The sequence below is a fragment of the Cervus elaphus genome, chromosome 15, assembly GCF_910594005.1.
Source record: "Cervus elaphus chromosome 15, mCerEla1.1, whole genome shotgun sequence".
In the NCBI taxonomy this organism is placed as follows: domain Eukaryota; kingdom Metazoa; phylum Chordata; class Mammalia; order Artiodactyla; family Cervidae; genus Cervus; species Cervus elaphus.
This window is the reverse complement of record NC_057829.1, coordinates 78,174,265-78,189,955: the sequence shown is the minus strand read 5'-3', so window position 1 is coordinate 78,189,955 and position 15,691 is coordinate 78,174,265. Positions and strand designations below refer to the sequence as shown.

The 15,691-nt window shown below is 34.9% G+C and overlaps 1 protein-coding gene across 3 annotated transcripts in view; it reads right to left on the bottom strand.

Moving 5' to 3' along the window:
- ATRNL1 (attractin like 1) overlaps nucleotides 1–15,691 on the bottom strand; it is a 744,737-nt gene that overhangs the window by 438,151 nt on the left and 290,895 nt on the right. For all 3 annotated transcript variants that reach the window (XM_043926138.1, XM_043926139.1, XM_043926140.1), the window contains one exon: nucleotides 2,115–2,176. In XM_043926138.1, the coding sequence (XP_043782073.1) occupies nucleotides 2,115–2,176 (62 nt within the window). The remainder of the gene's footprint in view (nucleotides 1–2,114; nucleotides 2,177–15,691) is intronic.

Here is a 15,691-nt window from a genome sequence, read left to right as displayed (position 1 = left end):
TATATTTAAGACGTTTCCTCAAATTTCACCTTTAAGGGAAAAATTTAAATATGAATGAACTTTGCAGTGTTAGTAAGAAATATGTTTTCAGCATTAAATTTTGGAAATTAATGTTTTCAAGGGACAGACAAACCTGATTGTTTTCAGAGCAAAGTGACTAACATGGCAAGGATTCTGACAAGAAGCAAATAACTGAACAGATAATGTGTGAATTGGAGAAAAGAGTTTAGAAAACTGGAAGGCCATAATGGAGATGAGGGAATTAGACTTGCTATGTATGGGCCCATATGGGTAAATTAGAAAAGCTATCACAGGGAAGCAGATTTCATCTCAATTATAAAGAACAACTAATTATCTGAAGATAGAAAATGCTATCACAAGAGATGTTCTGTTTCCTGCCATTAAAGGCATTCAGGCATAAGTTAGATCAGTGGTTGGGCAAATTGTGTCCACAGGCAGAATTCAGCCTGTGTGCATGCTAAGTCACTTTAGTAGTGTCCACCAGGCTCCTCTGTCCATGGGATCCTCCAGGCAAGAATACTGGAGTGGGTAGCCATGACCTCCTCCAGGGGATCTCGCCCACCCAGGGATGGAACCCAGGTCTCTCATGTCTCTGCATTGGCAGGAAGGTTGTTTACCACTAGGGCCAACTGGGAAGCCCGGAATCCAGGCTACCAGCTATTTATACTCTAGTAAAGGTTTATTGGAACATAGTCACTCCCATTTGTTTCCAAACTGACTCAGGCTGCTTTAGCACCACAGACACCTTATAGCCCACAAATCTTGAAATTATTTACTAACCAACCCTTTATAGAAAAACGTTTGCTCACTCCGGTGGATAAGGGATTAGGAATTCAAGTATTGTATGGTATCTTGATAAGATAACCAATACTTATCAGTTACTTAGGTGTAGAGGAAGTACGGGGCATACCACGTGTGTCAAGGACTGGGTTTAACAGGTCCTTTACTGTACAAAGCAGCCCAGACAACTAGATGAGTGAAGGTCAAAATCATCTGCATCTTTGTGGTGTGATGTGGGGCTATGTCTACCAGAAGGAGGAGACACAATTGTCTAATTCACACAAAGGCACCCTGTGGACCAGTATAAGCTGTACATATCATAATCATGTTAATAAAGATAATGTTCTTTCTTTTTTTGATTTTAAGTACTGTATTGACCAACTAGGTCTTTTTATTTTATTGGAGTATAATAGTTTTATAATGTTATGTTAGTCCCTGTTGTACAGTGCAGTGAATCATCTACATGTATACATATGTCCCCTCCCTCGATAACTTCTCTCCCCACCCACCCCATCCCACCCAACTAGATGCCATGTCTCAGATATTCTATCACTGAAACTCAGCTTCTCCTCACCCATTGTTTATTTACATCCCATGGAAATGAATATAAAAGTTCTATGAAAAGAACTTTTAGGTTTCGAGAAATGCTACAAACTCTATCGTCTCTTTTAGAACAATACACTGCAAATTAACACATTAAAAACTGTGAGAAAAAAAAATCTGAGGAAGTCAGTTAAACACAAACCAAAAGAGACCTATTTAACTTTAGTATACGTAGTATTTTCCAAACATATTTAATTATGGAACCCTTTTTAGTGAACCTACTGTTAACATCTCAAATGACTGAAGTTTTAGGAAATTATGGTATATTCTAGGTCACATTTAGTACTTCCAGATTACATGCTCTTTGAGGGCAAAAAAATGCATACTTTTTCTCATCCCCTATTGATTTTATCACATTGCTAAATACATACAATAATAACCTAAGAAATCCAAGAAATTGATTTTAATGCTAGGAAACGTACCTAATCAATATGATGAAAATGCTTTAATCATTATGTGACAGTAAAATACAGGGTTATCATCTTCTTTCCACCAAATTAACTAGGTATTAAATAGTAGTACAGCAAAATAATCCTGCAATAGTACACGTCAAATATGTTTCTTCGGTTCTGTGGTATATATTAAAGTACATAAAACTATACAAGACACACTGTATCATATTCAAGATTAAAGAACTGATATTACCTAACAGATTGACAGGACATCAGAATACAGATTTACCACATTCAAAGTCAATAAAAGCAAATTACCTGAAAAAGGTGACAAAAAACTGCACAAGATCCATGATTGTGTTATGTTGTGAGAATGCAATCTGAAAAATCAAAATAAAAGGAAGTTTGAAACTTACTGAATCTACGTTCTTCTTCAAAGTAGTGACATTTCATGGCATTTGTAAATACAATATTTTTAAATCATCAAGAGATTTGGATTACCATATTATAAATCATATGTGCTAGAACCAAAATTTCATTGACAACACCTCATATATCCAACACTGAGGACAACCTTTACACTGGCTATAACACTAAATGCTTTAAGAAAACTATTATAAAATTACTTCAGTAATATATGCTAAGACTGTCACTTGAAATCCTATGAAATATGCCTAACTAAAACATGCAAATGCACATCTAATAATGATCATATTTTTCTATCAACACAATTGACAATTGCTTATGAGATAAAAAACTTAATTTCAACTCTACGAAGGAAATAGAGGGAACTGGTTTTTCTTCTGTATTATTGTCTAATGAAGCTGTAATTATTTTGTTATAAACCCCTGAAAGAATAAAATATATCAAAAGTTTATATTTTCATGTTAATGATTTCAGAAGAGAAGTCAATAATCTAAAGTTGTTCTCCACTTTTGTTAACATTATAGAGATCATATTGTAAAACATTTCTTGAAGAAGAATTATTATACATTGTACTAGTCAATAATGCAGCATCTGAATAGAGAATACTTGATATGAAAATCCAATTTTTCACTTATTAGGTGTAAATATTCTGGAAATCTATTTAACCTATTTTTGTCCCATGTGTGAACAGTAATGATAAAAGCATCTACTTCACTGTGTTAGAGGAAAGACTAACTCAATTAATAGAAATAAAATTATTACCATAATAACTGGTATATAGTAGGCATAATACAATAAATATCATGCTTTTATATCATGTATAAAGGAGCTGGTCAACATTAGTGAATTTTTCCAGGTAGCTGGAGGTGAACAATTAAGTTCTTGAAATCTCCTTCTCCTTTAATAATCTTTTATGAAAATCTTTCAAAAATATGTAATACAATTTCCACTTCCAGTGAAAACAGACTAACAAAGATGAGATTTCTCTCATCTTAAAAAACTAAAAACTATACAAAATATACAGAGAAACCATTTTCAGACATTAAACAAAAGGCAGACGGGGATATAATCCACGAGTGAAGGAAAACAAAGGAAATGACTTTCACAATTGTACCAGTTTTCAGGGCAAGGAATTGAAATGGCATTCTAAAATAAGAAATATTGTTTCTTGTATAAAACAAAGAATTATAGCCAGTCGAGAAGATAGTTAAATTTTTGTATATACATGAAAGCTTAAATATAATAGCATTCATTTCCAAAATGCTTCTAAGCATTTGAAGAATTACAAAGCATTTACACAGAGACTGAGGAAAGATAATTGCTGTAGGAGATTGGTTCTACGTGAAAACATTTTAAAAAATTTAAGAACAAACATCTTTTAAAATGGAAATGATACAGATGAATCATCTCCCCAGGTACTATCCATGAGAGTATCTTACAACAGAGCTTATCAAATAATACTGTCAACAATAACTTAAAACCATAGTAAGATGATTCAGAATACAGCAATTGAGAACTAACTGGATACTCTTCTAAAGGATAATTATTTTGAAATCCTAATAAATGAAATTGGTTTAAAATAAATTGGATTAGGAAGGTAAAATTAGACAGCATTGAGAAATATCTAAATAATAAAGAAAAAGCTTGAATAAAAACTTGAATAAATTAGCAAATATAGAGAAAAAAGAAACAAAATAAATAATACATAAGTTTAAAAATAATAAGATGAAGTATAGAAGCAGTTGCATTAAACGTGAACAGACTGAATCCTCATCAAAAGAAAGAGATTTCCATAGCATGTTAAAAGGCATAATTTATTTTATGTTTTCTATAGACAGCACATCCACAAAAGGGACACATCTTTAGCCAAAATATAAAAGACTGCGAGTAAAAAAAAAAAATTGGCTCTTAAAAACAACCACAACAAAACCACAAAGGATAATATAAATAGCAAAGTGAAATTCAAAATCAAAACCTGGTCTAATAAAACATACAAGGCACAAATAATTCATAAAAATAATAAACCTATATGCACCAAAATACAGGCCAAATAAGTGAAAGCAGAAGGTCGGACTTCAAGGAGAAACAGGTAACATAATTAAATAGTAAAATTTTAATATGTGTATCTTTTTCATAACTGATCTGAACAAGCAGACAAAAAACTAATTTATTCAGTTGTTCAAATCATGAAGAAACGTTCAAAGAAATACTGCTTAAACAATCTCTGTTCTAGGAGCTGGTGACAACCTGTAAATAAGACAAAGTCCCTTGTCTCTTGGAATTTGCATCCCAATAGCACGAGACAGAAAATAACCAGGTAGACTCATAAGTGGATATCATAATCTTCGATAATGGCAAATGTTCCAAAGAAAAATAAGGTGATATGATGAAGTAGAAGGCTACATAGCTAGTTTAGATCAGGCAGTTACGGCCAGCCTTACTGAAGCCATATGTAAGCTGACATACAAAAGTAAGAATGGTAAAGTCACAAAAAGATCTGTTAGAAGAGATTTCGAGGCTTAGAGAATAGCATGCTTAGGCTAGAGATGTTTAAGAAACTGAAGACACAAAAGCTGCAGTATTGTAAGCTACAGAAAGAATACTTAAAAATGAGTACAGTGTGACAAGTTGGGGTTAATTCACCTAGGTCTTTGGCATGATAAAGAGTTTAGAATGTTTTATAAGAGCTGAGTCATATAATAACATGATCTTACTCTCAAGAAAAATATTCTGGCTGCTGGGTGAGGAAGAGATGATTAAGAAAAGCAGGGACATTAACAAGAAGGACATTGGATTTTTCTAGCTATGACAGTAGCTTGTACAAGGGTAACAGCTTTGCAGACAAAAACAAGTTTGATGGGCACATAATTTGGAGTGAAAGGTGAGAGGGCCTGGAAAAGATTGGATATGAGTCATTTAAAACTAAAAGGAAGTTTAGGGCCACCCCATTATCAGAACTAACCAAAAACTGAACAATTAAGTAGGAGGAAACCAGGAGAGCATTGTGTCAAGGATGTCAAGGAAAAGGAATGCTGCAAGAAGAAGGTCCTGGTTGGTTTTGTTGGTTGAGTAAGATGAAGATGGGAATATGACTATTAATATTAAATTTGACATCAACCTCGCACATGGGTAACAAACAAATGCACTTTCAATGAAGGGGTGGGAATGTTCATTTAAACAGAGAATGCAAGGTGAACATGTAATGTGAGGAAGTAGAGACAGCAACTACAGACTGAACTTTCAAAAAAATCTGTTAGGAAACAGCAGACAGAATCAGGAGCATATAAAATAGGAAAATAAATCTTTTCCTAAATCCATAGTGCATTTAGAAAAGCAGACAGTGTACATTATGCAGAGAAACTACTTAAAAATTCCAAATGGTAGGGGTTTTATGTACTATATTACCAGATTAAAACAAAATTAAAACTGTAAGTTTGAACATAAACAAAAAAAGCTTAACTACTCAGAAATTGAGAAATATAATCGGTGAGGTCAAGTTCCAGGTGGAGAGTGACAGAGGTAGCACAGTTTTTTTTAAATATCCCTTAGTTTCTACATTAAAAGAAAAAACTCAGTATCTATCTATCTGCCCATTACCTATCTATATCAAGTAAATTACAAAATAAAATAATTTCAACACAGTTAAATGAAAAATTCTCATCCTCTTGACTGCTGAAACATGAACAGGTACTATAAGTCACACACAAGGCACATATGGTACCAGAGGCCACGTGGGAGTAAGAAGAGAATCAACAGATAATCCAAAAGACATTCACTGGAACCAGGCAGGCCAATTTGAATACAGGAGGTAAAAACTGAAGCGGTTTTGCCTCGTCCAAGAGCATATGAGTGCAAAGGGTCTTTGAGAAGTTCCAAAAGAGGCTAGAACAGCTTGGGACACATGAATTTTCAGAAGCAACCACTCAAATCTCTATTCCAAGACAGACCCCATATTGAGGAAAAACTGTTAGAAGTGAAATCAAAATTGAGCAGAGCAGGGAAAATGGAAACAAAGGGGAAAAGGTCCAACTCTGGGAGAGGAACACAGCCTGGAAATCTTTAAAAATCAAGTGACACATATTGGGGGGAGGGAAAAAAGACACCCCCCCCGACACACACACACACACACACGGGCTTCCCTCATTGCTCAGAAGGTAAGGAATCTGCCTGCAATGAGGTAAGGAATCCGCCTGCAATGCAGGAGGCCTGGGTTCGATCCCTGGGTTGGAAAGATCCTCTGGAGAAGGGAACGTCTACCCACTTCAGTATTCTTGCCTGGAGAATTCCAAGGACAGAGGAGCCTGGTGGCCTACAGACAATAGAGTTGCAAAGAGTTGGACATGACTGAACAACTAACACACACTACATATTTACATATGTAGTGTTAGCTAACATCACTCTGACTTTTTAATCTACAAAGGGTTTTGTATTTCTTCCAGATAAGTAATGCATAAACACTGGTTATAGCCAACAGTGTTAAAATAAATTTAGGATGGCAAAGCACACGACTCGGGCTGGTACTGCAGAATTTTATTTTATTATTGCTTTTTGCCCTTTCTAGGTCCATGTAGCTAAGTAACTTGGAAAAAAAAGAAAGTCATGTTTTGAGGCAAGTAAGCAAAACACAGACACACATGACAATACCTTCCTGAATTTCCCCAAAGAATATTTGCTAAAAGAAAGCAGACAAGGGAAGCATCTACAAGCTACAATAATGAGCTAAACCACTAAAACATTCGGAAACTTGTATTATCTATCTGTAACTAATCTGTTAACATAATTGTGCTGAAGAAAAAGTGTGGATGGCACAAGCAGTCTCTATACTTAGCATGCCATCTGGGTTCTAGGGACTCAAGCTGAGCAGCGTTTGATATTGGTTGTTCAAACAGAAAGTCAGTATTACAATGGGTGTTGCAAATCTCGTTCATTGTTCCTCCACCTGGGGTTTTCTAAGAAGTTCCATAGGAGATAGCCTTTGAAAGATACTGTGTCAGCGAGTTCAGCATCAGGCACAGGTATAAAAATGGAAGGCAGATACAAGGAGATTTGGTTGCACTGGTGAACAAGACCAAGCAACTACTAACTCAGATTCCCTCTCAAGATTCCCTCTCCGGAGAGTTAATGTATTCATCTGTCAAATATTTCACTGAAAATCTATTATAATCTGGGCACCATGTCAGATTCTTGGATATATCAGTGAAAAAAAAGATTCTTAGTGGTTGTAGCAGAGGTAGACAAAAACAGTAATAACAATTGTAAATAATATACAATGTTAGAATTTAGTGATTCTAATGGTGTAAAAAAAACTAAACGTAGCCTATTTTCTATATAAATGTACATGGTTATCTAAAAATAGGCAGGAATACTGAGAACAGATAGGAGAAAAAGGCAGGAGTAGCAGAAAGAAATGATACGAGCTTAGTTGCAAATGTATCTGACTATTCTCCGTATTTCTATATCTAGGAAGAGTATCCAGCAACTCCAGGTCCCTTCCAATGAAATCGGAAGACCTACAGAAAAAGAACTAAGTAGAGATAAAAGAAGAACCATTCTAAGTGACACTGGCAACTGGTCTTCACGTGGCTAGAGCCTTACCATCTAAATTTCACCTCAAACACACTGCCCTAAGACACTTAGATGAAGTAGCTTCCCTCTCCCTTATTCTATACTGTTATGTGAACCTACATCTTTTATAAATATTTCATCCTGAAATTATCTGATTTATTGGTTGACAGTTGATTATTAGTTAAACTATCTTTCCCCACTAAAATGTAAACTCCTTGAGAATACTAGCCTTGCTTGTATTATCTGTAGCACTGTTCTACTATCTAGAACACTATTTGGTACACAGTACATAGTAAGCATTTAATTTAAAAAAATCTGCTAAATAAATAAATGACAACATCAAAATTTAGCACATCATATATCCTTATTAACAACCATGAAAGGAAGGAAGAACAGATGTTATTCTGCAAAACATTAAAGAATTATTTATTTGATCTTCCTTTATAAATCAATAAGCAATAGACTATAAGTACCTTCTAATTTCTGATCATAAAATACTATTCAACCTTAGAAAATTTATACATATATAGTAGAGTTCAGATGTTCTAAAAAATCTGCATCTGAATAAAATGTTTGTATTTATAATCAAAGAAAAAATTCATATCTACCATTTATAATTTTGCCTACATATAAATAAAAAATTCTGAAACCAAGATATCAGCAATAGTTTCTTAATATGCATTTTACCTCAGTCCTTAATTTCAACAATAAATATTTTCAACTAGACCTGTCTTCCAGGAATTTCTTTCAGAAAGTGACTTAGTTCAGACTACAGTCTTCTCATCTAAACCATATGGTACTGCCTGAAACATTACTTTTTAACCAATGAAAAACATGATACTGTTTTCAAGTGATCTTTCAGAGTGATCTTTAGCTAATTTTATTCAGACAACAGTAAGACAAATTAATAACAAAAGCAACAGTGTATTCATAGTTTCCCTGAAAGTGTATCTCTAGAGGATATGGGGCACATCTGACTCTAACCTCTAATTGTCTAATAAGAAAGACTTGGCTATAACATGGCTCTTTATAGATAATCAATATGTTCCAATTTGGCTTTGTGGTCATTACTATGAAAAATATGAAAAGTTTACTTAAGTTGAATTTAAACCAAAATTTTAAAACTTTGACCAACAGAATGTACCTCTACCTCTAAAATTCTCTTTTCTTTAATGATTTTATTCAAGTTATCTAATAATTATTCAAAGAAAATTATTTAAAATCAGGAAACCAATCAAAGTTTCACAATATTCTCATTTTCTTCATGCTTTTAAAGTACCCCAAGTGACTGATAAACTGGAATGCTAAATATCAGAGTTAGCTGAAACTACAGCAACAAAGATAATACATTTTGTCCATTTCATCTTAAATGCAAATTCATATTGAAAACATGTCCAAAATCTAAAACCTGATTTAAAATATGCTGTATTTTTCATTAACAACAATAATGATCAACATTTTGAATATATGATTTGATGAAAAAGTTGCATTAAGTGTGCTTAGGATAGAGAAGCAGATTAATAGTTTGATATTTACCACAAAATGTCAGATTTTGTAACACAGAAAAACTGTTCTTATTATGAAGGACAAATTGGTGTGTTTGTGCGAAATGTCAGCTTGCCATAAATTCTGATATAATATTGAGATATTTAAAAAAATGAAAATGTGAAGAGATGTGTTAAAATGATTGAATTCATCTAACGAACTAAAAGTAAAAGAGAGGTTCTTCAAACCACTGTTTGGATTATAGTCCTTCAAAATGATGACATAAAAGCAGAGTTAAGTAATCCAAGTTAGTCATAGAGTCATATCTCAAAGAAAACTGGGCTTGTTCCAGGCACGCAATTCAAAATTGTATTAGGTCTATCTCTGCATTTTTAAAAATAAAGCAGACTGGTGCTTAAATTAACTATTACTGAATAAGCTCAACTAAGATAATCTATTCAAGATATATTAATATCTTGAAGCATACATTTCCTAAAGATAACGATATACTGCTTATTGATAATATAAATTTATATCATTCCTGATAAAGTAATATTTTTTTAAAATGCAGTTAAATAAAAAATGGATGATTTTTAAAAGAGAATAAAATGTATGATGAACAAACATATTGGCCAATTCTGTATAAATACTATACAAATTACTCTGATTATAAAACCCTGAATGTTGTCTATAAAAATTTAATGAGCTTAATTCTTCTTAGAGAAAATACATGGCTTAGTGAAGGCACTCATAACTTTCCTCCTGGTTTAATGTAAAAACCTAACTATCTTCAACCTCATAAGTTTCTGGTCATTCTTTACCCAGCCTACAAAATGTTCTTTATTTGAAACTGAAGGACTTTCCCATAACTCTACTCCTCAGAATCCTTCACTCCCCCCACTTAAACATCCTCACTGTTTTTCCACCACTTTTAGCTTGAACCCCAACTTCCCTGACATAGAAGCCATGATCCTCCAATTCTGGCCCTTGCTTCTCTCTCCGCAGAGCACTGACAGGGCAGTGATCACACTGCATACATCCCCAACCTCTGTGCTTTGTTTGCCACGAAATGTTTCCTCCCGCCCTGACACCGTCTTCTCTTGAGTAACTTCTGTCCAAATGGTCCACTTCCTGGCACATCCAGATCTTGTATAGCGGCCCTCAATTGTACACCTGTTGTCCCTATCATACACCTTTACTGCAGTACTGCTAAAATACTAACATTTGTTAACGTGCTTACCATTGCCCAAGCACTATGCAGAGTGTTTTTTACACACTAATTTATTTAATCCTCAGAATAAGCCAATAAAGTAGGTAATGTTATTAAATTCATCTTATAGATAAGGAAATAAAGGTTTATAGATTACTCAGGCAACAAGCAGTGGAGGTAAAACGGAAACCAATGCATTGTGAAGCTAGTTCTTAAGTTCCATACTTTCCTACCACAAATTAATCAGAGTGTGCGGCAATAATTAGCATAGCTGTCTTCTCTTTCCATTCAACTTCAAGATATTTGAAGTCAGGTATTACAATGTTGAGCTAAACACTTCTAGTAACCAGCAAAGAGCCTAGTGTTTTTACTTATATGCCTTTGTGTACTTAGTCACTTAGTCGTGTCTGACTCTTTGCAATCCCATGAACTGTAGCCCACCAGGCTCCTCTGTCCATGGGATTCTGCAGGCAAGAATGCTGGAGTGGGCTGCCATTTCCTCCTCCAGGGGATCTTAGCAACCCAGGGATGGAACTCAGGTTTCCTGTGTTGCAGGTGGATTCTTTACCATCTGATGCACCAGGGGGTGAATGAATTGCAGTAACTTCTAGAGATTTGCAACTTAATGCTCTAAATAGAAAGTTTCAAAATAGTTTCATTTTACTAAAGGTCAAGCTGTTCAGGAAAATGATTAGTTTTAAATCAAGAGTAGTCAGTAAAAACACAAAGAGGTTTAAATCTACATATTCAGACAGTAAATTTTCTGTAAGTTAAAGGATATTATCGTTTCAAAAACAGTATTGTTTTAAGTGTTAAAAAATGAAACCAAACCATTACAATGAAAAGATAAAGCCTTGTATTTGTAATGCTACCTGTTCCTGATTATCGTATTAGCATATTTATGAGGTATTCTTCAAGTATCAGGTTTTAATTCAAAGATATAAAACTGCAAGAGCAATGGCTAATATAGAAGTCTATATGCAGTTTATGCTTGTAACACTACCTTCTATAAATTATCTTTTTTTTTTCCCCACAACCTAGCTTCTCCCCTATAATTTAAGTGGTGAAAAGGGACCTTCCTTTTATAGAGTGATGTTCACTAACCCTTCATCATTCAGTTCTACCTCTTCAAAAACAGGTTTACATCTAAACCCCAAAGAAGCAAATGTAGCCAGTCTTACTAAAGCATGCGGTACTTGCCAAATGTCATTTTTTCCATACATATATACTCCTACTAAATAAGTGACTGAACCATCTGCATTCAAAAAGGCATTAATAGTTGCTAAAGAAACAATGAAAATTATAAAATTTGAAAGAAAAAATATTTTCTATACACACCTAATTTTGAAACTTTGAAGGTTAATTCTTATTCTCTTCTCTCCATTAAATCTTACTAATGGACAAGAATGCAGTGAATAAGGTGCTTTCCATAAGAAAGTGTTTTTAAAACCAATTTAGTAGGTCCCCACAACTGTTCTATTCTGTTGCATTGTTCATTTAAGAATGTCTTCTTATCATTCCTTGCTAGTCTTTGGAACTCTGCATTCAGTTGATTATATCTTTCCCTTTCTCCCTTGCCTTTTCCTTCTCTTCCTCTTAGATTAACAATACAAAGAAAGAGAGGAAAACAACAGGATGGGAACAGACCAGAGATTTCTTCAAGAAAATCAGAGATATCAATGGAACATTTCATACAAGGATGCATATGATAAAGGACAGAAACAGTAAGGACCTAATAAAAGCAGAAGAGATTAAGAAGAGGTGCCAAGAATACACAGAACTAAAGGTCTTAATAACTCAGATAATCATGATGATATGGTCACTCACCTAGAGCCAGACATACTGGAACATGAAGTCAAGTGGGAAAGCACTGAAAGTGAAAAGTGAAAGTGAAGTTGCTCAGTCGTGTCTGACTCTTTGCAACCGTATGGACTATAGCCTACCAGGCTCCTCTGTCCATGGGATTTTCCAGCCAAGCATACTGGAGTGGGTTGCCATTTCCTTCTCCAGGGATCTTCCCAACCCAGGGATCGAACCTGGATGTCCCACATTGTGGGCAGATGCTTTACCATCTAAGCTACCAGGGAAAGCATTACTATGAACAAAACTAGTGGAGGTGACAGAATTCCAGCTGAGCTATTTAAAATCCTACAAGATGATGCTCTTCGAGTGCTGCACTCAATATGCCAGCAAATACGAAAAACTCAGCAGTGGTCATATGACTAGAAATGGTCAGTTTTCATCCCAGCTCCAAAGAAGGGCAATGCCAAAGAATGTACAAACTACTGTACAATTGCACTCATTTCACATGCTAGTAAGGTAATGCTCAAAATAGTTCAAGTTAGGCTTCAGCAGTAGATGAACCAAGCGCTTCCAGATGTACAAGCTGGGTTTAAAAAAGGCAGAGGAACCAAAGATCAAATGACCAACTTTGGATCATAGAGGAAGCAAAGAAATTTCAGAAAAACAACTACTTCTGCTTCACTGACTACACTAAAACCTTTGACTGTGTGGATTACAACAAACTGTAGAAAATTCTTAAAGACATGAAATTACCAGACCACCTTAACCTGTCTCCTGAGAAACCTCTACTGAGGTCAAGAAGCAATAGTTAGAACTGCACATGAAACAACTGTCTGGTTCAAAATTGGGAAAGGAGTACATCAAGGTTGTATATCCTCACCCGATACACATGATGTACCCTGTTTATTTAACTAACACACAGAGTACATCATGTGAAATGCCAGGGTAAAAGACAAAGAAGGGTGAATGCAGAAAAATTGATGTTTTTGAACTGCAGTGCTGCAAAAGACTCTTGAGAGTCCCTTGGACTGCAGGGAGATCAAACCAGTCAATCACAAAGGAAATCAATCCTGAATATTCATTGGAAGGACTGAGTTAAAGCTCCAGTATTTTGGCCACCTGATGTGAAGAGTCAACCCACTGGAAAAGACCCTGATGCTGGGAAAAATTGAGGCAGGAGAAGAAGGGGGTGCCAAAGGATGATATGCTTGGATGACATCACCGACTCAATGCACAGGAGTTTGAGCAGGCTCTGGGAGATAGTGAAAGACAGAAAGCCTGGCGTGCTACAGTGCATGGGGTCATAAAGGGTCAGAGACGACTCAGTGACTGAACTACAACAATAACTTTTTTAAAATTTCAGCTATGTACAATGGAAGATGTATGATAGAATAAAAAATTATTTTAGTTTTAAAATTCATAATGGAGATTACATAGAAACAAAATTTTTCTGTTTTATATAAAAATGTTGCAGTCTATAAGATCAAATTATGACTGCAAGTATCGAAAAATATTTATTAGGTTACGTGAATATTTAACTTATATGCAGAGTACATCATGTGAAACGCCAGGCTGGATGAAGCACAAGCTGGAATCAAGATTGCCGAGAAAAATATCAATAACCTCAGATATGCTGATAACACCACCCTTACGGCAGAAAGAGAGAAGGAATTAAACTAAACTTTAACATCTTCATGAAGGTGAAAGAGGAGAGTGAAAAAGTTGGTATAAAACTCAACATTCAAAAAAAACAAAAAAAACAAAAAAACAAACAAACAAAAAAAAACTCAACATTCAAAAAACAAAAATCATGGCATCTGGTCCCATCACTTCATGACAAATAGATGGGGCAGCAATGGAAACAGTAACAGGCCTTATTTTGGGGGACTCCAAAATCACTGCAGATGGTGAGTATAGCCATGAAATTAAAAGTCACTTGCTCCTTGGAAGAAAACCTATAAGAAACCGAGACAGCAGAGAGACTGCTTTGCCTAAAAAGGCCCGTATAGTTAAAGCTATGGCTTTTCCAGTAGTCATGTATGTATGTGAATGTTGGACCATAAAGAAGGCTGAACACCAAAGAATTGATGCATTTGAACCGTGGTTTTGGAGAAGACTCTTGAGAGTCCCTTGGACTGAAAAGAGATCAAATCAGTCAATCCTAAAGGAAATCAATCTTGAACATTCACCAGAAGGACTGATGCTTAAGTTGAAGTTCCAATAATTTGGCCACCTGATGCAAAGAACTGACTCATTGGAAAAGACCCTCATGCTGGGAAAGATTGAAGGCAGGTGGAGAAGGGGATTACAGAGGGCGAAATGGTTGGGTGGCACCACTGACTCAATGGACATGAGTTTGAGCATGCTCCGGGAGATGGGGAAGGACAGGGAAGCCTGACATGCTGCAGTCCATTGGGTCTCATAGGGTCAGACATGACTGAGCAACTGAACAACAATGAATATTTAAACAGAATGCATTAAAAATCTTAAGAGATTAATTAGACATCAAAGGAAAATTAATGACTTTTAAAAATACTACTGTAAAGAAGCTGGAACATTTCTTAGAAATATTTTACAAATGAAAAGATTGAAAATGTTCTTTATAAGCCATATTCTTAGAAAAATATTTTACACTTAAGCTATCTTATCTAATTCAAACTATTTTGTTGGTTATAAAAAACAGCATTGGTAGTAGTATTTCATATAAAGTCTCACCAAACTTCTGCAAAGAACAACATAGTACATATTTTGTGATTTCTGAGCAATACGGTCTCATTTTTACTACTCTGACATTATAGCATAAACTTGATGTATCTTCCTTCTCTGAATCTCTAGAGCATTTGTACCTATCATAACCAATCTTATTTTGTCACTGTCATAAAAACTTTCCATTCCCCTCCATAAGAATATATTCCTTAAATATTATTATAGTCCTCACATAGACATTTTCTGATTATCAGAACTGATATATAAGTTAAGTAACTGATAAAATTAACAATTTCTAATGCTATTTCTTGAAACTGTGCTAACAGTTTTAATGAAAAAAGAATCTTAAAAGGTTCATTTGAAAATATATATAACAAATTCCTCAATCCTTTAACCATTTGGAAGACAATAATAACAACATCAGATAATTGTGATAATGATGCTATTATTATAATATGTCCTTTGAGTTAATTTGGGAAAAAATTATACAGGGACATCTTTATTACTTGAGTTTCCCTAGTAGCTCAGCTAGTAACGAATCCACCTGCAATGGCAGGAGACCCCAGTTCAATGCCTGGGTCAGAAGATCTCCTGGACAAGGGATAGGCTAACCACTCCAGTATTCTTGGGCTTCCCTGGTGGCTTGCCCGGTAAAGAATCTGTTTACAATTCAAGAGACCTGGGTTCGATCCCTGGGTTG